We start from the raw sequence: 17,115 nt of genomic DNA, 5'->3' as shown, positions 1-17,115 counted from the left end.
ATGTATACAGAAACATATAAAGTATTGATAAAAATATATCTATAAAATTACATCTATATTTATACCTTAAATACATCTTACTATATAAATTAATATGTCATGAATTCTCTTGTTTATAGAAAAACATTATAAATATTTTACTTTTTGATATTAATTTGAGTTTATTGTTACGTTTGTAGGAACTATATAAAGAAATTGCAATTTTCTCATTTAAAAGAAAAAATGCATAAGTATTAACATTTAATTATTAATAAGAATTTTTTCTTTGAAAAATCTTATTATTAAATTAGAATAAGATATATCTCTATATTCATTAAAATAGTTTATATATATTCTATTAGGCACTATGCACATACTTCTACATAAAATTGATTTTTATTAGCAAAGCTAATATCTCCTATATATTATGATTCGCATTATTACAAATTTTATGCATCTTATCCAATATATAAAATATGTTCAATTTAGAGATTAATATATTTTTATAAAAAATATATTGATCTTTTAATAGAAAAATAATTCTCGTATGTAATATACTGAATTATCATGTTCTTATTTTGGTTATTAAACATATAAAAGATTCCTATACTTATAGACATTTTGTTAGTTTTAATTATCAATTATAATATTATTTTGGTATAATATAATTATAAGAAAGTTTTAAATGACGAACTTTTGCTTTTGTTATTTATCTGAACACAATTACTAAACTTTCTTACCTATGTATTACTGTAAATACTGGACTTTCAAGGTAATCTTTATAGTTTAACAACTCACTATCTTCTGTGAAAGAAGTAATATCCGAGTTATTTAATTGCTCTGTCCGTGCAGGTGGTAATAAAAATATTAAAGATATAGCTATTACTATGTGCCATGCACTATGGACATACTGTAATAAAATAAATTTATAATTTGTAAAATTTCTTTAAATAAAACCATTACATCAATTATATTTACGTACTTGGTAATTTGCTTCTGTTTCAACTAAAAAAAAGAGCAGTAAGCCTACACCCGCTAATAATAAGCCTACTAACAGCTTCGATAATCTGTTAGGTTTCTTCCAACTTTTTAGATGGTAACTACGATATATATATGTTCCAACCTACGGGATTTTTAATATAAATAAAAACGTATCATTATAATATTTACAAATAGATAATTAAGATATGAAATAATTGACTTACTGGTATTATAACACCTATTGTCAAAGGCATCAATATACTAATTAAACTTGTTCTATCAGCTTGCACTTCAAATGCAATTAGAAGTACACCAAGCATATGACAAAAAGATACAAAACGAATGGGTAATCTTGCCATAGCTACAAGTGTTACCCATAAAGCTAATATACTTGAAAAAAAATCGCAGTATTGTAAAACCTAAATAATCGTTTAGAAAGAAAATGCTAATTTATTTCTATATCTCTTTGTATAAATATATAATAATATATAACTAAAAAGAAACTTACTTCAAATTTAGTAATACAATAATTTGTAGTACGTTGATCACAGGCATGGTAAAGAGTAGAAGATAACATAGTAGATAAATAAATCAATCCTTCTGTATAAAGTTCTCGTTTTATAGCTAAATATATAGCTGGTATGAAGAATCCATTGCTTAATGTCAACATTAATGTTGTTATAACAGCAGAAGTACCAGGATTAATAGTAATTATATCAGTACAACCCCATCCTTTATATCCTAAGTATGTAATAGATAATTAATAATTCATACTTTTAAATAAATTTGAATTTCCTTTGCATATTTTACTTCGTGATAAAGTTGTTACCTTCAAAACAGTCACAAGCCGTATAGACAAGAAGATTTCTATGAATTTCTTGACAAATTCCATGATGACCACATGAATTATTACCAGAAAATACACATTGTCTTGTATGAATATTCAATGATACTAAAATTTCTTCCATTTCACAATTTACAGCATGGCTATAAATAAAATTATTCGCGCATAAAATGATTATACTATAAATATACGTACACACACAAAATATAATCTTACTCATTTATGTAACATGTTGCTTGTAAAAAAATATACCATGTATCTGGTTGTGGATATGGTATTAATATACTTTCATCATGTTTACCTGATGAAGACAAATTCATAAATAGTTTTTTATCTTCACATACAACTTTGTTTTCTAGTATATTAGGTGCATGACCTTTTTGAATACAAACAGCTACAATGATTAATTGTTTTGTCATCGTCTATTAAAAGTAATAATGATTATATATTATATAATCTACACATAAGTATGTTTTCAATAATTTTTGTAATATCAGTTTCTTACCTCATACATTTCTAAATGAATATTAATTTCAAGAGTACCTCCAATATCTACTAAAGGTAAAATATTAAACTGTATTATTATTGGATATGAGTCCATTAATACCAACCAAGGAGTTAACCATTCTCTTCCCTGAAGAAAATTATATATATAAAATAATATAATTTTTTATCTGTATACGTTATTAAATTAAAAACATACTTGCAATAAATAACTTGAAGAAAATACTTGAGTATGTTTAACTCTAACAAGTTGATATCTTGGAAGGCATTTATCCTCTACATCAGAATTTTCTTTCCGTAGATAAAACTGACTTTTATGTAGATCTATCAAATCATTAGATGAATTTATGTTACGATTCCAAACATCATAGTTTTTATGTTCTTTTAGATTTTTTGCTGATATTTGTGTCACTTTTTCAGTAATTGATGACACATCTAAGAACTGTTTTATAAACTGTTTCTCTATTAGTTTTATAGGACATTCTACAACGATACATTTTATTTTATAAAATTAAAAAAAAAAATTAACTCATTTATAATTACAGAGTACTTACCTGAAATACTAACTTTGACATTAAATTCTATTATACTATCTGAAATAACTAACAAATAGTAATAACTATCTTCATATGGCGAAGATATTGTAAATGTATAAGAATCTAGCATGGTCAAATTTCCAGTATTACTTGAAGGAGTATTATTATATATTGGTAAAACACGACCTTCTAAAGCTATATTTTTAATACAAGGTTTATGTATATTACGAAAGGAATCTACAGTAAAATTACATCCCCAAATGTAAACACGTAAAGTTGATATTCCAGATGGCGCATATATCCTGAAAAATATATAAATAAATAACTTTCAAACTTTTATCATGTCTTAATTCATTATATATACTTACTTGTAATAAGAAGATGTTTCTTTTGTTTTCAATGTGGTTTGATAACCTACAGGTATATTTTCTATAGCATTTGCTCCTACCCATAATGCTACAGAACCTATGCTATAATGACATTTGTGAAAAAGGCCCTGAAATATTAAATTAAATATCTTTTAATATTTTATCTCCTTTAATGATTATGAATGAAACTGTATAAGCATACTTGTTGTTGAACTTTTTTATCCCAATGAGATAAATATGCTGCCACAAACCAATCCCCAGCTTGTGGTCCATAAATTGGTATAACAGCCATACTCTTTGGTTCAAAAAATGTATCAGTTGAAATTACCAGTGTATCATTATTTAATGGATACATATTTGTTGGAAATGTCATATTATCAATAGATAATATAGGATAACTACCCCATCGTAAATGTCTACAAGATATTACTAAAACTTTTATCTTGTCCTAAGTTCTTTTTTTCTTTTTTTGAATAAGATGAATTAAATAATCACATTTACAAATGGAAAAGGCACTAACATATGCACCTTCCTTTGGGGACAATTTGGTCCATCCATGAATGCTGCAAATTGCCATGTTGCTCTAAGGATTTCCTTTGGAACATTGAAATGAAACATAGATACATCTGAATAACTTTCAAAGGATTGAAGTATACTTTCTTGACTTGCTTCTGGTATTATACATAATGTACCTATATGTTAAATTAAGTTATTCAAATAATAAGAATAAGTAACATAATTCTGCATATCACAGATTATTTATATTATGATCAATGTTGACTTTGGAAAAGAACATACCTGGAAGGAAAAGTAATAAATATACAAAGAAAAAGTAAAGATAATAGAAATGTTGACTTGAGAAAAAACGTTTCGAAAATATGGCAATCATTATATAAACATAAAGTATAATAAATATTAATATTTAACAAAACATATATAGAATTAAGTAAAAATTTTATTATGAATACTTTATAAACATAATTATAATTTCGTGTTTACAGGTAAAGTTATGTAGAAACCTTCGTAGATTCGCTACTAATACTGATGTTTGCGCTCTCTAGTGTTAAAATGTAAATTGAAAAAAATTCTATCACGTTCGAATGTATCATATTTATATTTATCAATTTATATTGTTATTTTTTTTTAATAAAAATTTATTCTTATAATTAGTAATAAATTATAATTCATAAAGATATATTTAAAATCTCATGAACAAAAAATTATCATCCAATTAAATTACAATCACTTAAATCAATTTACGCGATATCAAATAGATATTACGAAATTATTTAAAACGTAAAAAGTTATTCAATCGATCAACGATGAATATATAAAATGAAAAGTTTTTTTAAACTTCGATCTCTTCTTCAGCAGTTGGTAAAATAACATTAGTGAATGTAAGTGGTTTTGATTTATCCTTTTTGCAAAGTAAAACTTGTACCTTGCCAGAAATTTTATTTGTTAACGTAGCATCAATTGTTATCGGGATTGGTATACCACTGGGTAATAAAGGCAAGTTGACAACACGTTGATTGACTTCTGTATTTTCTCCTCTACAAACGATAAATAATCCAGTATCGGATAATCCATCCGAAATATTCGTGATCAATATTTGAATTCGATAATTGGGTCCTAAGCCAAGAACATTAGCCTCCAAAGATATTGGATCAAGTCCTGTATTCTCACAACCGCTTAACAGATCAACGGCATTTTTGGCAATAGTTAAACGTAGTCGTAGAAAACCTTGTTGAAAAGTATTATGAATTTTCTTCGCTTCAGATCTTTCTCTTATTGTTTGCTCCACGAAAAGACGCGTTTTTTTTGGTATTACAAATTTTGTACCACCATTTGGTGTCACGGAGAAAATTGTATTATGTATACTAAAATCTGCAGTTCGCTTTAATATCTTCACACAGAGACCACCACTGACTGTTACCATTGCCATTGTTCGTTCTTCTTGTCCCATCCGTCCATACTGTAAAATATCCGTTTTTTTTTTATATAAAAACTAGTTGATGATTATTATATACAGTAGAAAAAAAGATACCTTTATTGCAGACACTGGTTCCATTGTCTTAATCGTGTCCACATGGTGTTTACCATCGTATATTCGTACACCATATCCAGCTGTACTGACAGCTAATAAAGAAAGTCCGCTTTGTGGTACTGGCAAACTTGCCATGTCTAATATAATACCTGGTACACTGATGCTCCATATTTTAATACCCTGTAAAAATAATATATGCATGCTTATGTATATTCTTTTTTTCCTTTTTTTTTAGAGATCTTTGTTTCCAAATTTTTACTTTTTTTGAAAATCCTAATAATGTTCCATCCATAATAGCGACTGCTGCACCATCACCGTTAAGAACAGAGATGGTAACAATCGGAGCTTCAAGTTTTTCCCAGAGTTTCACAGGACTTCCTCTTCGTATCGCTCCTATATTTCCGTCTCTGCCGATCACCATAATTCGTCCGTCGCCAGCCCACAAACCAGTAGTGGCGAATGATACAGGAGGCCACTTTAAAAGATGCTTGTCCATAATGGTAAACGCTCTAAAAGAGGCGAAGTAAAAGTGAAAAATTAAAATGATTCTGTAAAAAATTAATGCATTTTTCGTACCTCGGATCCAATACGAAAATCTCTTTGTTTTCTGTACCGATTATAAGACAACTACAAGCGGGATCATTCCACGAATCCTTCCTGATAACACCAAGGGTAGTCACTGCATTATTTTTAATCAGAGGTATTCTTCTATATTGTTCCGCAAAACTCATTCGTAAATTCACATCCATCGATAAAAATTTTAAGGTACGCGGAGAAATTGCTGCTGCCCCAAGATCTTTCAATAACGAGTCTAGATCATCGGCCAATGTCAGCACATTTAATTCTTCTTCGAGACCAGCCTTATGCCATATCTGAAGAAAGCTCGGGTATATCGTGCAACGCAAATAATATTAATGGTACAGAAAAAGTATATAATTTTAATCTTAGACGCACTTCTCGCTCTTTAGGATGAGCTTCGAGATGCGGTAAGCAATATTTAAAAAATGGCCGTAAATTCTTAAAGATATAAACGCTAGAACCGGCTCCTGCAGCTAATACGGCTGATTTTGGTTCACCGTTTTCTGTATAAAATCCAGCGACTCCGCAAGGTGGATCTACCATATTATGCTCCGTTATTTGATCACTCCCTTTGTAAACGCGTATCTTAAAAGAATAAAAAATTACTCTTCATGAATAAAAAATCATAATATCAAAAGGATTGATGTTAAATACTTTTGCTGAATCAGCATTAACGGATCCTAAATCGGTGGACACAAGACGCGCATCTCCATCGCCGATTGCATCAAGCATATCGAGCCCACCAGGAAGAGTATAAATTTTAGCGCCCGGTTCCCAAATGGCTTCCAACCACCTGCTTGTTCCAAGACCACTGCCTGAATTGTGATCTGCCCTAAAAATAATGATAATTAAAAAATACAAATCTTAACATTATTTTAAAATATGTGAGTTACATAGGATGTAAAAATTGATATATCTTTACCTTAATCCGTGCATATTGAAATTTTCGAATATTTTAATAAATGTTTACTTTTATTTTATTAATCAAATTAAGTTGCGTTTAACAAAAAAAAAACATAAATATATATGTTTATACAATCTTAATATTTTTCACAATGTTATTCGCTCTAAGTAATAGCGTCTAATATCACGTGCTATGTTTGGCTCTACGTATCCATGGGAATCTTTTACTAATATACGGCATATTACTAAGGTATCAGTAGGCATGCGCTCTTTAACATATTTCTTCAACTTAAAGCGATTAATTTATGAATTCTATAAAATCGAAAAAAATGTATAACCTTCGGAACAAAATAAATTAATAAACAGAAAGATACAATAATGAGCACTTTCGGAATATAAAAATAGAATTATTTTGTTACAATTTCTTATATTGCAACAAATAAAAAAATAAAAACAATAAAATGTCATATTAAAGAAGAACCATTCGTATATGTAAAATATATTCGAGATAATTTTATTCAATATATACATATTAAAATGTATTTAATAATTAGAGAAATGTTTACCTACATCGTAACATTGTTATCATTAGCATCATGTTTATTTTCCTTCTTAATTGAATAGTTACCAATCAACCTTCAGAGCTTTCGTTAACTACACGAACAGTAAACTGTTGAAAATTTGTAATGGCGATTTGTTTTTTCTTTCAGAAAGTTTTACTCTTATATTTTTCTTAATTGACGATGGAAACAGAAACTCCGTTATCTTATTACAGATTTAAATCAAGACCAACAAATAGACAATTGTGGCCACAAAATAAAGAAGGCGAAAGCTTGTTTAAAGATTGGATTAATCGTGTTAATGTAACGTTAGATCCATGGGATAGAATCGATTCTCCACAATTCATAGACTTTTTTAATATACCTGAACTCTCTGATAGATTTTTTGGTATACATTTATATCTTTTTAGTATAATAATTAGATTATTTTTTATTCTTACGCAAATTTATTAATGCGATTATAAATATTTCTTTATGTTAAGAAACAAAAGTAGAAGAAAAACCATTGCAGCACAGTGCAAATGCGCAGAGACTTCCTCGAACGAGTGATTATAACGATCAAAATGAACTAATTAAGTAATTGTCATGCTAAATTTTATGACTTTATATCTTACGAACGATACGTCATTTGTTGTTTTTCTTTTAGCTTACTAGACAATTTTTCTTTGACAAAAGAAAAGAAACAACAATTGGATAAAAAAAATGGAATCGATAAAGAAAATCGAGGGGAAAAGAAACGAGATTTAACAAGACAAGTATTAATTTAGTTTCAAAAATATTTGACTTGCTTTAATTCAATTAATATTTCAGTGTATTCAAGTGAAACATAAAACAACGACAAGAGAAAACACAAAAAATATAACAGAGAAAGTGTATACTGCCGTGAAGTCTTTTAATTTTGATTTGCGAAATAAATGCAAACAACAACAAGAGGTAAAATATATTTAAAAAGCATGTTATCATTTTTGATAATTTTTTATTAATAATTATGTTTTATTTAAAATTTTTATTACCATTAAGACATTTAAAGAAGACAAAAAAGTGCATGTATTTGGAGCGAAACCTGTACCTAAATTTATTAAAACATTGGCACCATCAAAGTCTAATTATACAATTGGTGAAAAATTCAAAGAATCGAATAAAATAAATTCCGAAAAATCTATTAAAAAATGTCCGGAAGTACGTTATCATGTAATATTCTAATATTATTTGCATGTTTTTACTATGTATAATAAATACTTTTTTTGTTTGCGAAAAGATTTGGAAAAAGCCGCCATTCTTACCTAGTCTTACTAAGAGAATTTTAAAAATACCAGAAACTCCACTTCTTTTGACAGCAGTTAGAGCTAAAGAAAGAAAACGCTTCGAGGAAAAATTAAAAGAAAAGGAAAAAGAAATGGTAATGTTAAAATGTTTATTTCTGTATATCATTTATGTATATCTTAAACGTTCATTTAACATAATTTTACATTCATTACAAGAAATAACGATCCACATATCATCTTCAGATATACTTACATATAATTTTGTAATTGACAGATTGCTACAACTGAGAAGAAATTAGAAAAAGAAGAAATTGCTTGTTTGAGAACCAAAAATTTTCATAAAGTTCAACCTATTCGCAAGTATAACTCAAATCTGACGCGAATCGAGAAACGTCCTCTTATTGAACCACTAGATCCATTGAATCATAAACGCCGACGACGCGTTTAACAAATTTTTAAAATAAAATAAAATAAAAGAAAAATAACAAGCATTTGCTTTGTTTTCTTTTTAACATATTTTCTCATTGAAATTTACATTAAGCTTAATATAATATATTTTTATTGCTACTTTAATGCTACTTTAAAAAGGGGCAATTCTTTTTTTGTAAAATTTGTATAAATACCGTTTGTATACATATATTTAAAAAAAAATTCATAAACGAATATATTTTTGGCTCATTAAAATAGTTCAGTATAAATTTTTCCATTATAGAGACATAAACATCAATTGTTGAGGATTAACAAATATGATGATTTGAATGATAAAAATTGTAATCGTAACAATATAATATTTATCATACTTTACCAACAATTACTTTCGTACTATATATATTTCTTAATTATTATTATTATTACTTACCAACTTAAAGTGGTGAACAAAATTTTGCTTTTGTATTTATTTCTAGATTTCATTTTATTAAAATTTGTCCATGTTAATATTATAAAAAATAAGTAAGTATGTTATCAAGAAAATTGTAAATTAAGACATATTCATTAAATTAACAATTTGTACCCTATACTTAGAATCAGAAAATAATTGTCTCCAATTCTCATGCATTTATCGCTAAAATTTTTTGTGGTCAGAGAGAGAGAGAGAGTATTTGTCCCTTTTATTAAAGAAATTTAGCACTATTAACAAAATTACATATAATTAATCTTTTGATCTAATAAATCTGTTTATCTACAATTAGTTAAAAAATATAAATTCAAAGATTGCAGAGTCTAACATTTATAAAGTTAAGCTTAACATTTAACATATATCAGAAGATTACTATATTGTAAAATAAGAATAATATATACTTGAACTTTATATGTAAGAACAATATTTAAAAATAATAGGAATATAAAACGATATATTATATAATATATAATACATTCATCACTAACGCAAATTAATACTGTTTCGTGAATTTGCAGATATGTAAGAGCTTTAAAAATTTTTTTGAATTGTCTCTCAGATGGCATTATTTGTAAAGAAATCTATTTACCCACATATATATATATATATATATATATATATATATATATATATATATATATCACATGAATGAAGTTATTAGAGAATGAAAAATAAAGTGTATAGAGATCAAAAAGATAAATAGAGCTATACGCACTCTGTTATTACCTGCATGCAATAATATATATGTATATGTAGTATGTGTATTTGTGCGCGTACATACGCAAATATGTAAACCACATAAAGAATACAGGAAGCCCAATGAATGTCGACGACAGACAAACATATAAGTAACAAACAGTCTTATTAACTACGTGAACACAGCCAATGACACATTAATTAGATAAGATCGTAGTTCCATATAGTTGACAATGAAGGTAACACATGATCAATAATATTATGTTTTGAGATTTATGAATGTAGATATTCAATCAAGATCGTCCATTTGTTTTCGTCTATTATTCCACATAGTGGTTTGATTAGTATCTAAATAAAGTAATGCCGATGTCGGTGATGGAGGTAACGATGAAGAGGGAGGTCGTGCAATAAGAATTTCCGGTTCACTACAATGAAATTGACATACTGTACTAGAAGTACTTAATGTTGATTCAGATAGCATTCCCTTTCCTTTCCCTTTTTTTATTATTTTACCGTTATCTCTATTTGTTTCTCCTAAATCTTCTGATTCTTTTTTATGAAAACAAAATAATAATTTTCTTCCCCTACAATTAATATCAATCTGATTAATATTAAAACCAAAAAATAAATACTGTTGTTTATATGTTCGATATGTTACCTCGGATATTGAAATTGAGCAAAATGCGATGATGGACCAATGACTGCTAACATTGGACATAAAAATAATGTAGCATAAATCCAACTTATCCCCATCACAAGTAATAGAAATACACCAATTTGTATATATGCCAATACATCAGAGGGTAACATGAGAGCACCAGCAACTCCACTTGTTAATGTTGCCATTAGTGTTGGACCACCCATTTGATCTAATGCTGCTTTAACTTTATCGATTCTTTGTTCCGAATTGCATGCTCGATAACTTACAGCATAATGTAAACTGAAATCTACTGCCAAACCTTGAGAAACATAAAATTCTTATATCCTTTCATATATATTTAATATTATCTATTTAATATATAATTAATGTTACCTATGGCAGTAGATACTGCAACACTTTCAAGAACATTAAGTTTCCAGCCGAGAAGAATTAAAGCAGCAACAGTCACTATAATGGCAGCACCAATTGTTATAATTGCATACATACTAACTAAAGGATTTAATGTTACGAATGCTAATACTGCAAGTGCTAAAATCAATGAAACGATCATAGCCCAAATAGTACCCTCGTGTAATGTACGTTGTAATTCGTAAAATTCCAATTTACTAATGAACCATCCTCCTTGCATAGTTATGGGTGCAGTTTTTAATTGCTCTTGCATCCAAGTCTCTACCTAAAAATATAATAATTATTCGAGGAGTCTTCTTAAATATAATATCGAATATAAAACTTACTTCATGAAAGAATTGATCCATATGAAAATATGAAAGACTGTAGTCATATTTACTATCATATTCTACAATTAACGCCTTTATTTCAGGCACTGGTAATGTTAAAGATTCTGTTGCATTTGTTGGTTCCAATGAAGTTTGTACTGATTCTTTCAAAAATTTTAAACCTGCGTAAACTTGACCACCTCGATTCCACAAATAAGAAGGTGTGCGATAGAGTTGTGCAGCAGCTTCTGCTGCACACTGTTTTAATACATTTGGCTTATAAGGAAAAGAACTTTTTTTACAACATGGTGAATAATTAACATGCGTGTCTACAGGATCTTCACAATGCCTTCGCATCCATGTACGTAACGATTCAATAAAACAATTAGGAAGAAGTGCTCCTAATGTATTACGATAAAATGGCTGAATTCGTAGATTACGACAGAATTGTTGCAACCATAATTGAGATTTTGGGTGGGACACGTCGAAAGATTCATCCCATACTAACATACCCTTTTTATCAGGATTAAGGTAATCTCCATTATCAACTGGTTTTATGCCCCAAACAAATCGTAGTGGTAAGATCTCATCACCATCAATCTAAATTCATATAATTTCCATCTTTATAATAACATTTATATATTGAATATTATTTATTTAATTTATAATTATTACCATTTCATGTTTTTCGAACCAGAATTGTCGAGAATAAATTAAATCATATTGTTCAAAAGGGTGAGAAGTTTCAAATAACTGGAAGTCAGGAGTATCAGGTAACTGCAGTCCTGGATAGTGAAAAACTACTATGCAACCAGCTGTAGCTAAGGCACCCAAACTTACAAGCCAAAACCATCTTAAACTAATTGCAATTTTTGTGAGGAAGACACTAAATATAAGAGCAATTTTATCTGTAAATATTCGCATAGGACGAATAATTTTCCTGGTAATAAAACTCGCAGGTGACAAAGTAGTTATTCGACAATGTTCTGATACTACTACACATGCTGGTAGCCACGTGATCATCAAAAAGAAATTAGTAATCACAGTCATTCCTGAGAACAAACTATATATCACAATTATTAATATTAGATAAATATCTAAAAGAATGCATTTATGACATATCAATATAAATATTTTGTTACCTAAAACAGTTAATGGCAGTGACATTACTGACAATAGATGCAAAAAATGCTACTGCTGTTGTTAATGAAGTAACAAACATAGATGGTATTGCATGTTTCATGGTTTCCTGTACTAATCGTGCTAATCCACCATTAGAAAGTTTTTGTTGCTTGCAACACTCCCAAACTTTGCAATAAATAAATGCATCATCTGCACCAATTCCTTCAGAAAACATACTTATCACAGTTATATATGATATTTAATTTTTATACAGAATTAAAAATATTAAAAAAAACTTACCAACTGCAACCACAATTGCAAGCAAATTCATAAATGGGAAAAATTTAATTTGCAAAACAAGAGTATACACTGCATATGAAATGCCAAGACTAAAGAGTACTGCAAAGAATGTAGTAATAGTTAATAATAAAGATCCAGTATATATCCAAATGCATAGAGTCACAAAGCCAAATCCAGTTAGAACCAGACTAAAATCCGATACCAAAAGACGATCAAATAATGTACTTTTTAATCCTAACTGCATGCCTTGTACTTTAAATTTCCCATAACTCAGATCATTATTATTTAACTCTTTGTAAAAATCTAAACTGGCAGAACTAGCTGCAATTGGGAGAAATAGCATTACAGATTGCAATGTTGAATGTGACTTATTTAAAGATTGTTGTTTCTGCAAAGAAATATATAATTTAATATAAAATTATTGCTCCTGAGTACAAAATAAAATTAAGAAAACAAATCGATTCTTACATGACTTGGAATGAAATTTACATCTAAAAGGTAATGTAATAGATGATAAACTGCATTATGTAGATAACATTCTGCTGGAACACGTTTCTGACAATTAAAATCTTCTGCACAATTAATAGTCAATTCCAAATTATGATAATAATAAGTGCATCTTCTTAACAAAGTTTCTACTCGAATAAGATCATTCTCAGTCACTCCCAAACAGGAACTTCGATTAGACAACAATGCTACATAGTTAGCAGGTGACCAACTTCTGCAACATTTATGTCCTATATTATTATGTTCCTCTTGAATCTGACATAATGAAGGAAAATGAGGATTTGCTCTAAGTGCAGCATCAATATGACACTGAGCTAGAACACCTTCCATGGTCCATAAACTTTTTTCTTCTGTTTCTGTGCCTATAACTACACGAGCATAAGCAGAACTTGGTAAATTACAGAAGAAGCTTTCACTGTCCAAATTATTATGATTTTTTTCATCTTCTATAATATTTAATCGATTCTTATTTCTTAACTCTAATAATTCTTCCCATTTATCTTTGTTATTATCATTATTTGAATCTTCTTCTGTTTCATTTTTTGTTACAATATACTTTTTTCCTTTTTTTCTGTTAATACTCTTAGGTTTTTTTCTAAGAATACCCTGACTTGTCCAACCATAACTTTGTGTAGTCGAGTCAGTCTGTTAGAAACAGTTATTTATATATTATGATATATCTTTAGAAAAAATAAAATAATTAAGTTACCTGTTGATTTAGTTGTTTTAAATAATAATAATATTCCAAAGGATTATCAACAAGCTCTCCTCTAGGGCTGCTTGCTTCCATTAAATTTTGCCATGCTGTCAATCTTTGAGCTAACACAGTACCCCGTGCTTCAAATCCCTTACAATGATAAATACATATATAATATTTATTATTATTATTATTATTATTATTATTATTATTATTATTATTATTATTATTATTATATATATATATATATATATATATATATATATACTTGTATAAGCACATAACAATTAATAATGCTCACCAATTGAGGATCAGAAAAATCTGGAAAATTTTGAATAGTACGAGGAGCTATTAAACATGTACAAGAAAATAGAAATACTGTCAATAGAATAACATATGGATGATGTGCAACTATACGAGAAAACCACCACGCTTCCATTTTTAGCCACTGTTATATTTCACATAGATATTATTATTTCAAATCTAGATTAGCATGGTATAATAATAAAAAAGTCTTGATAAAACACCACTTAAACACATTACACTTTAGAGTAAAAATAAATTATTTCATATGTTACTTTCAAAGAAATTAGTGTCAAAATATAGTCTAGAAATACTAATACTATATGACGGTTTTATAAGTATGCACTTCACATTGAAATCATAATTTTGTATACGTAATGCATACATCTTCGATATTTTAAATGTTGAACTTTTATGATTGCCTATCTGCACTTTACTGATTCCATTTAAGAAGAATCCACCTTTTATATGTGCAAATAGTAATGTTAATTAAAATATGTATATATCGAATCGATATTTTTTTACTTACATCGATTACGATACAAAAATAATCATATATTTATTATAATACAATATTCAAACTATTACACAATTATTTTACGATATCATTGGAAAACTAACATGGTTGATCCATGAGAAGGGATGGCACATGTGTTTACATCGCTATGAGTGGTACGATCCGACAGCTTGTCCGAAAAGCAAATCGAGAAGTCGATTGCTGAAATGGTAACGTTCGTAAATTGTCTGTCTCATTTTTTCTATTCTATCTCTCTCTCTCTCACCCCAATTTTTTATGTATTTTTTATTTTATATAATAAAATATATACATAAGACGATTTATTACGATTTATTTTAAATGATATTTTTATTTAGCAAACTAAACACACGAAATAGTCAATTGGACGATACATTAGTATACGCATATTTATGAACAAATCCATTAAAAATACATTGAAAAAAGTAAAATAAACAATATTATTTTTATTTACGTGTCTTATGCCTGCAATATTTTATTTAATATAAAATACAAATTAATTTAAATATTGCCTTTTTTGCTTACAGTTTATGATGTTAATCATTACAAATAGTATGTCTGTGTTCAGTCCATTACACTAATTTGTTCAACAAATTACTAAGCGTTAAGTGTACAATATTTTTCATATCATTGTATAAAGCTTGACTATGAAGGTTTTCTTTTTTTGTATTTATATGAAGTAATATACATACATGATTTTTTGCTGAATATTTATAAAAAGAAAAATAATTTGGTTATAACTCTTAGTTACCAATTTAAAAGAAACTACCCTTAATTTAAAAAATATTAAAATATGTTCTTTTTATATAATATTATAAGTCTATATCACTTAAGTTTATCTACATTTAAAAGAATTTTATTAATAAATTTTATAAATAAGAAATAAATTTAATATTGGTAACCAAAGGTTATGTGTGTGTTTCACATATTTATCAAATAAATAAATGCAAAGAAAATGATCTTTAATGTTACTGGTAGTTTATAGAATAAAGCATTGAAATTTAATTTTTTAAGATTAATATTTTTAAATTAAATGAAAACATTAACGATGTTTAAACCTCAATAGGATTTACAACAATTGCATTCCTTTTCGCTTCTTTTGATTCTTCCTCCGGATGTTGTAAGTCATCCTGACCTCGAATTCTGATATTATGTTTTTCTTTATACTCATTTATTTCAATACCTTTTTTAGTTAATTGGTCATTCAAAGCTTCTATTACTTTAATCAACTAAAAATAATATAAACAGTTAAAGTTATACAACAATAGAATATACTTTTATACAATTACATATAAGTAGATACTTTTATATAATTATATATAAGATGTTCTATATATTATAATATCATGTACATATAGAAACAATAAATTAAAAGATAAATGAATATTTATTAGGTAATCAAACCTGTTCTTTGTTTGTTACTAATGTGGGCATAACATCTTCGACAGTACGCTCACATAATACTCCTCCAATCATTCTATAACATTTCCTTTTAGGATCAACGTTTTTTAAAGTATCGATAACAATCCTAAAAAAAAATAAGTTATTATATCAACTATTTATATATATATATATATATAATTTGTAAACATAGGTTAAAGTGCATACTTATGTTCATTTAATTCCATTTCCATTTCGGACAATTTATTGGCCATCATTCTTTGTTCATTCCGAAGTGTTTGAAATCCAGCGAATATTTCTTCATTTGATTTTCCACCTTTTGAAGATGTTTTTCCCGATTTTTTTTCGCTAGCCATATTAGGAGATCTAACCACAACTCAAAGAAACTGAACTAGCCTAGTAGTTTCCTAACCTATACGATCATCTTGAGAGATGCAAAAATTATGGTATGTCTTCATGTTCTCGAAATTTATCATTGCATTTAGAACAAGGCGTATTTTTATAATTCGACGTCATCGTACTTATCGTATTCATTAGTATCAGCCATATATTTTTATGTAAATTGAAATAAATGAAGATAACGGAGCTATTATTTGTAAAGATTGTTTTGAAATTCTAAACAAAAAAAATTATTACCTAATCTGTTAATATTTGTTTTTTTTTTTTTTATATCATGTATATTTTTTTCATATACTATATAAATAGTTTCAAAA

General features: G+C 27.6%; 5 protein-coding genes across 6 annotated transcripts; 1 reads left to right on the top strand and 4 right to left on the bottom strand.

Moving 5' to 3' along the window:
- Nucleotides 1-111: 111 nt before the first annotated feature.
- On the bottom strand, nucleotides 112-4,225 carry LOC124427537 (post-GPI attachment to proteins factor 6-like). The gene is made up of 13 exons (XM_046970550.1): nucleotides 4,212-4,225; nucleotides 3,733-3,904; nucleotides 3,415-3,628; nucleotides 3,213-3,340; nucleotides 2,863-3,146; nucleotides 2,508-2,791; nucleotides 2,310-2,438; nucleotides 2,021-2,226; nucleotides 1,790-1,947; nucleotides 1,469-1,701; nucleotides 1,185-1,379; nucleotides 962-1,102; nucleotides 112-889 (listed from the first exon to the last, which is right to left on the bottom strand). Exons 2-13 carry the CDS (start codon nucleotides 3,828-3,830, stop codon nucleotides 716-718), a joined length of 2,244 nt encoding a protein of 747 aa, XP_046826506.1. The 5' UTR covers nucleotides 3,831-3,904; nucleotides 4,212-4,225; the 3' UTR covers nucleotides 112-715.
- Nucleotides 4,226-4,462: 237 nt separating this feature from the next.
- On the bottom strand, nucleotides 4,463-6,977 carry LOC124427401 (Bardet-Biedl syndrome 1 protein). Its single transcript, XM_046970292.1, has 7 exons — nucleotides 6,761-6,977; nucleotides 6,493-6,670; nucleotides 6,214-6,423; nucleotides 5,836-6,131; nucleotides 5,519-5,768; nucleotides 5,260-5,439; nucleotides 4,463-5,187 (listed from the first exon to the last, which is right to left on the bottom strand). The coding sequence occupies exons 1-7, from the start codon at nucleotides 6,772-6,774 to the stop codon at nucleotides 4,561-4,563; spliced, it is 1,755 nt and encodes a 584-aa protein (XP_046826248.1). The 5' UTR covers nucleotides 6,775-6,977; the 3' UTR covers nucleotides 4,463-4,560.
- A 392-nt stretch (nucleotides 6,978-7,369) lies between these two features.
- On the top strand, nucleotides 7,370-10,170 carry LOC124427403 (targeting protein for Xklp2-like). Its single transcript, XM_046970295.1, has 7 exons — nucleotides 7,370-7,689; nucleotides 7,784-7,877; nucleotides 7,948-8,056; nucleotides 8,112-8,234; nucleotides 8,322-8,480; nucleotides 8,560-8,700; nucleotides 8,841-10,170. The coding sequence occupies exons 1-7, from the start codon at nucleotides 7,485-7,487 to the stop codon at nucleotides 9,012-9,014; spliced, it is 1,005 nt and encodes a 334-aa protein (XP_046826251.1). The 5' UTR covers nucleotides 7,370-7,484; the 3' UTR covers nucleotides 9,015-10,170.
- A 139-nt stretch (nucleotides 10,171-10,309) lies between these two features.
- On the bottom strand, nucleotides 10,310-15,304 carry LOC124427400 (protein dispatched). 2 transcript variants are annotated; one of them, XM_046970291.1, is made up of 11 exons: nucleotides 14,465-15,304; nucleotides 14,176-14,313; nucleotides 13,428-14,111; nucleotides 12,960-13,347; nucleotides 12,680-12,881; nucleotides 12,213-12,600; nucleotides 11,556-12,137; nucleotides 11,194-11,494; nucleotides 10,819-11,119; nucleotides 10,674-10,744; nucleotides 10,310-10,585 (listed from the first exon to the last, which is right to left on the bottom strand). In XM_046970291.1, exons 1-11 carry the CDS (start codon nucleotides 14,600-14,602, stop codon nucleotides 10,509-10,511), a joined length of 3,270 nt encoding a protein of 1,089 aa, XP_046826247.1. In that variant the 5' UTR covers nucleotides 14,603-15,304; the 3' UTR covers nucleotides 10,310-10,508. The 2 variants fall into 2 exon arrangements, with proteins under 2 accessions (XP_046826247.1, XP_046826246.1); XM_046970290.1 differs by having other exon boundaries at nucleotides 10,310-10,744.
- A 137-nt stretch (nucleotides 15,305-15,441) lies between these two features.
- On the bottom strand, nucleotides 15,442-16,847 carry LOC124427402 (prefoldin subunit 2). Its single transcript, XM_046970293.1, has 3 exons — nucleotides 16,610-16,847; nucleotides 16,406-16,529; nucleotides 15,442-16,230 (listed from the first exon to the last, which is right to left on the bottom strand). Exons 1-3 carry the CDS (start codon nucleotides 16,756-16,758, stop codon nucleotides 16,054-16,056), a joined length of 450 nt encoding a protein of 149 aa, XP_046826249.1. The 5' UTR covers nucleotides 16,759-16,847; the 3' UTR covers nucleotides 15,442-16,053.
- Nucleotides 16,848-17,115: the final 268 nt, after the last annotated feature.

This window comes from Vespa crabro, chromosome 10 (assembly GCF_910589235.1).
Source record: "Vespa crabro chromosome 10, iyVesCrab1.2, whole genome shotgun sequence".
In the NCBI taxonomy this organism is placed as follows: domain Eukaryota; kingdom Metazoa; phylum Arthropoda; class Insecta; order Hymenoptera; family Vespidae; genus Vespa; species Vespa crabro.
Note: the sequence above shows the minus strand (reverse complement) of the source record. Positions and strands in the feature narration are given on the sequence as shown.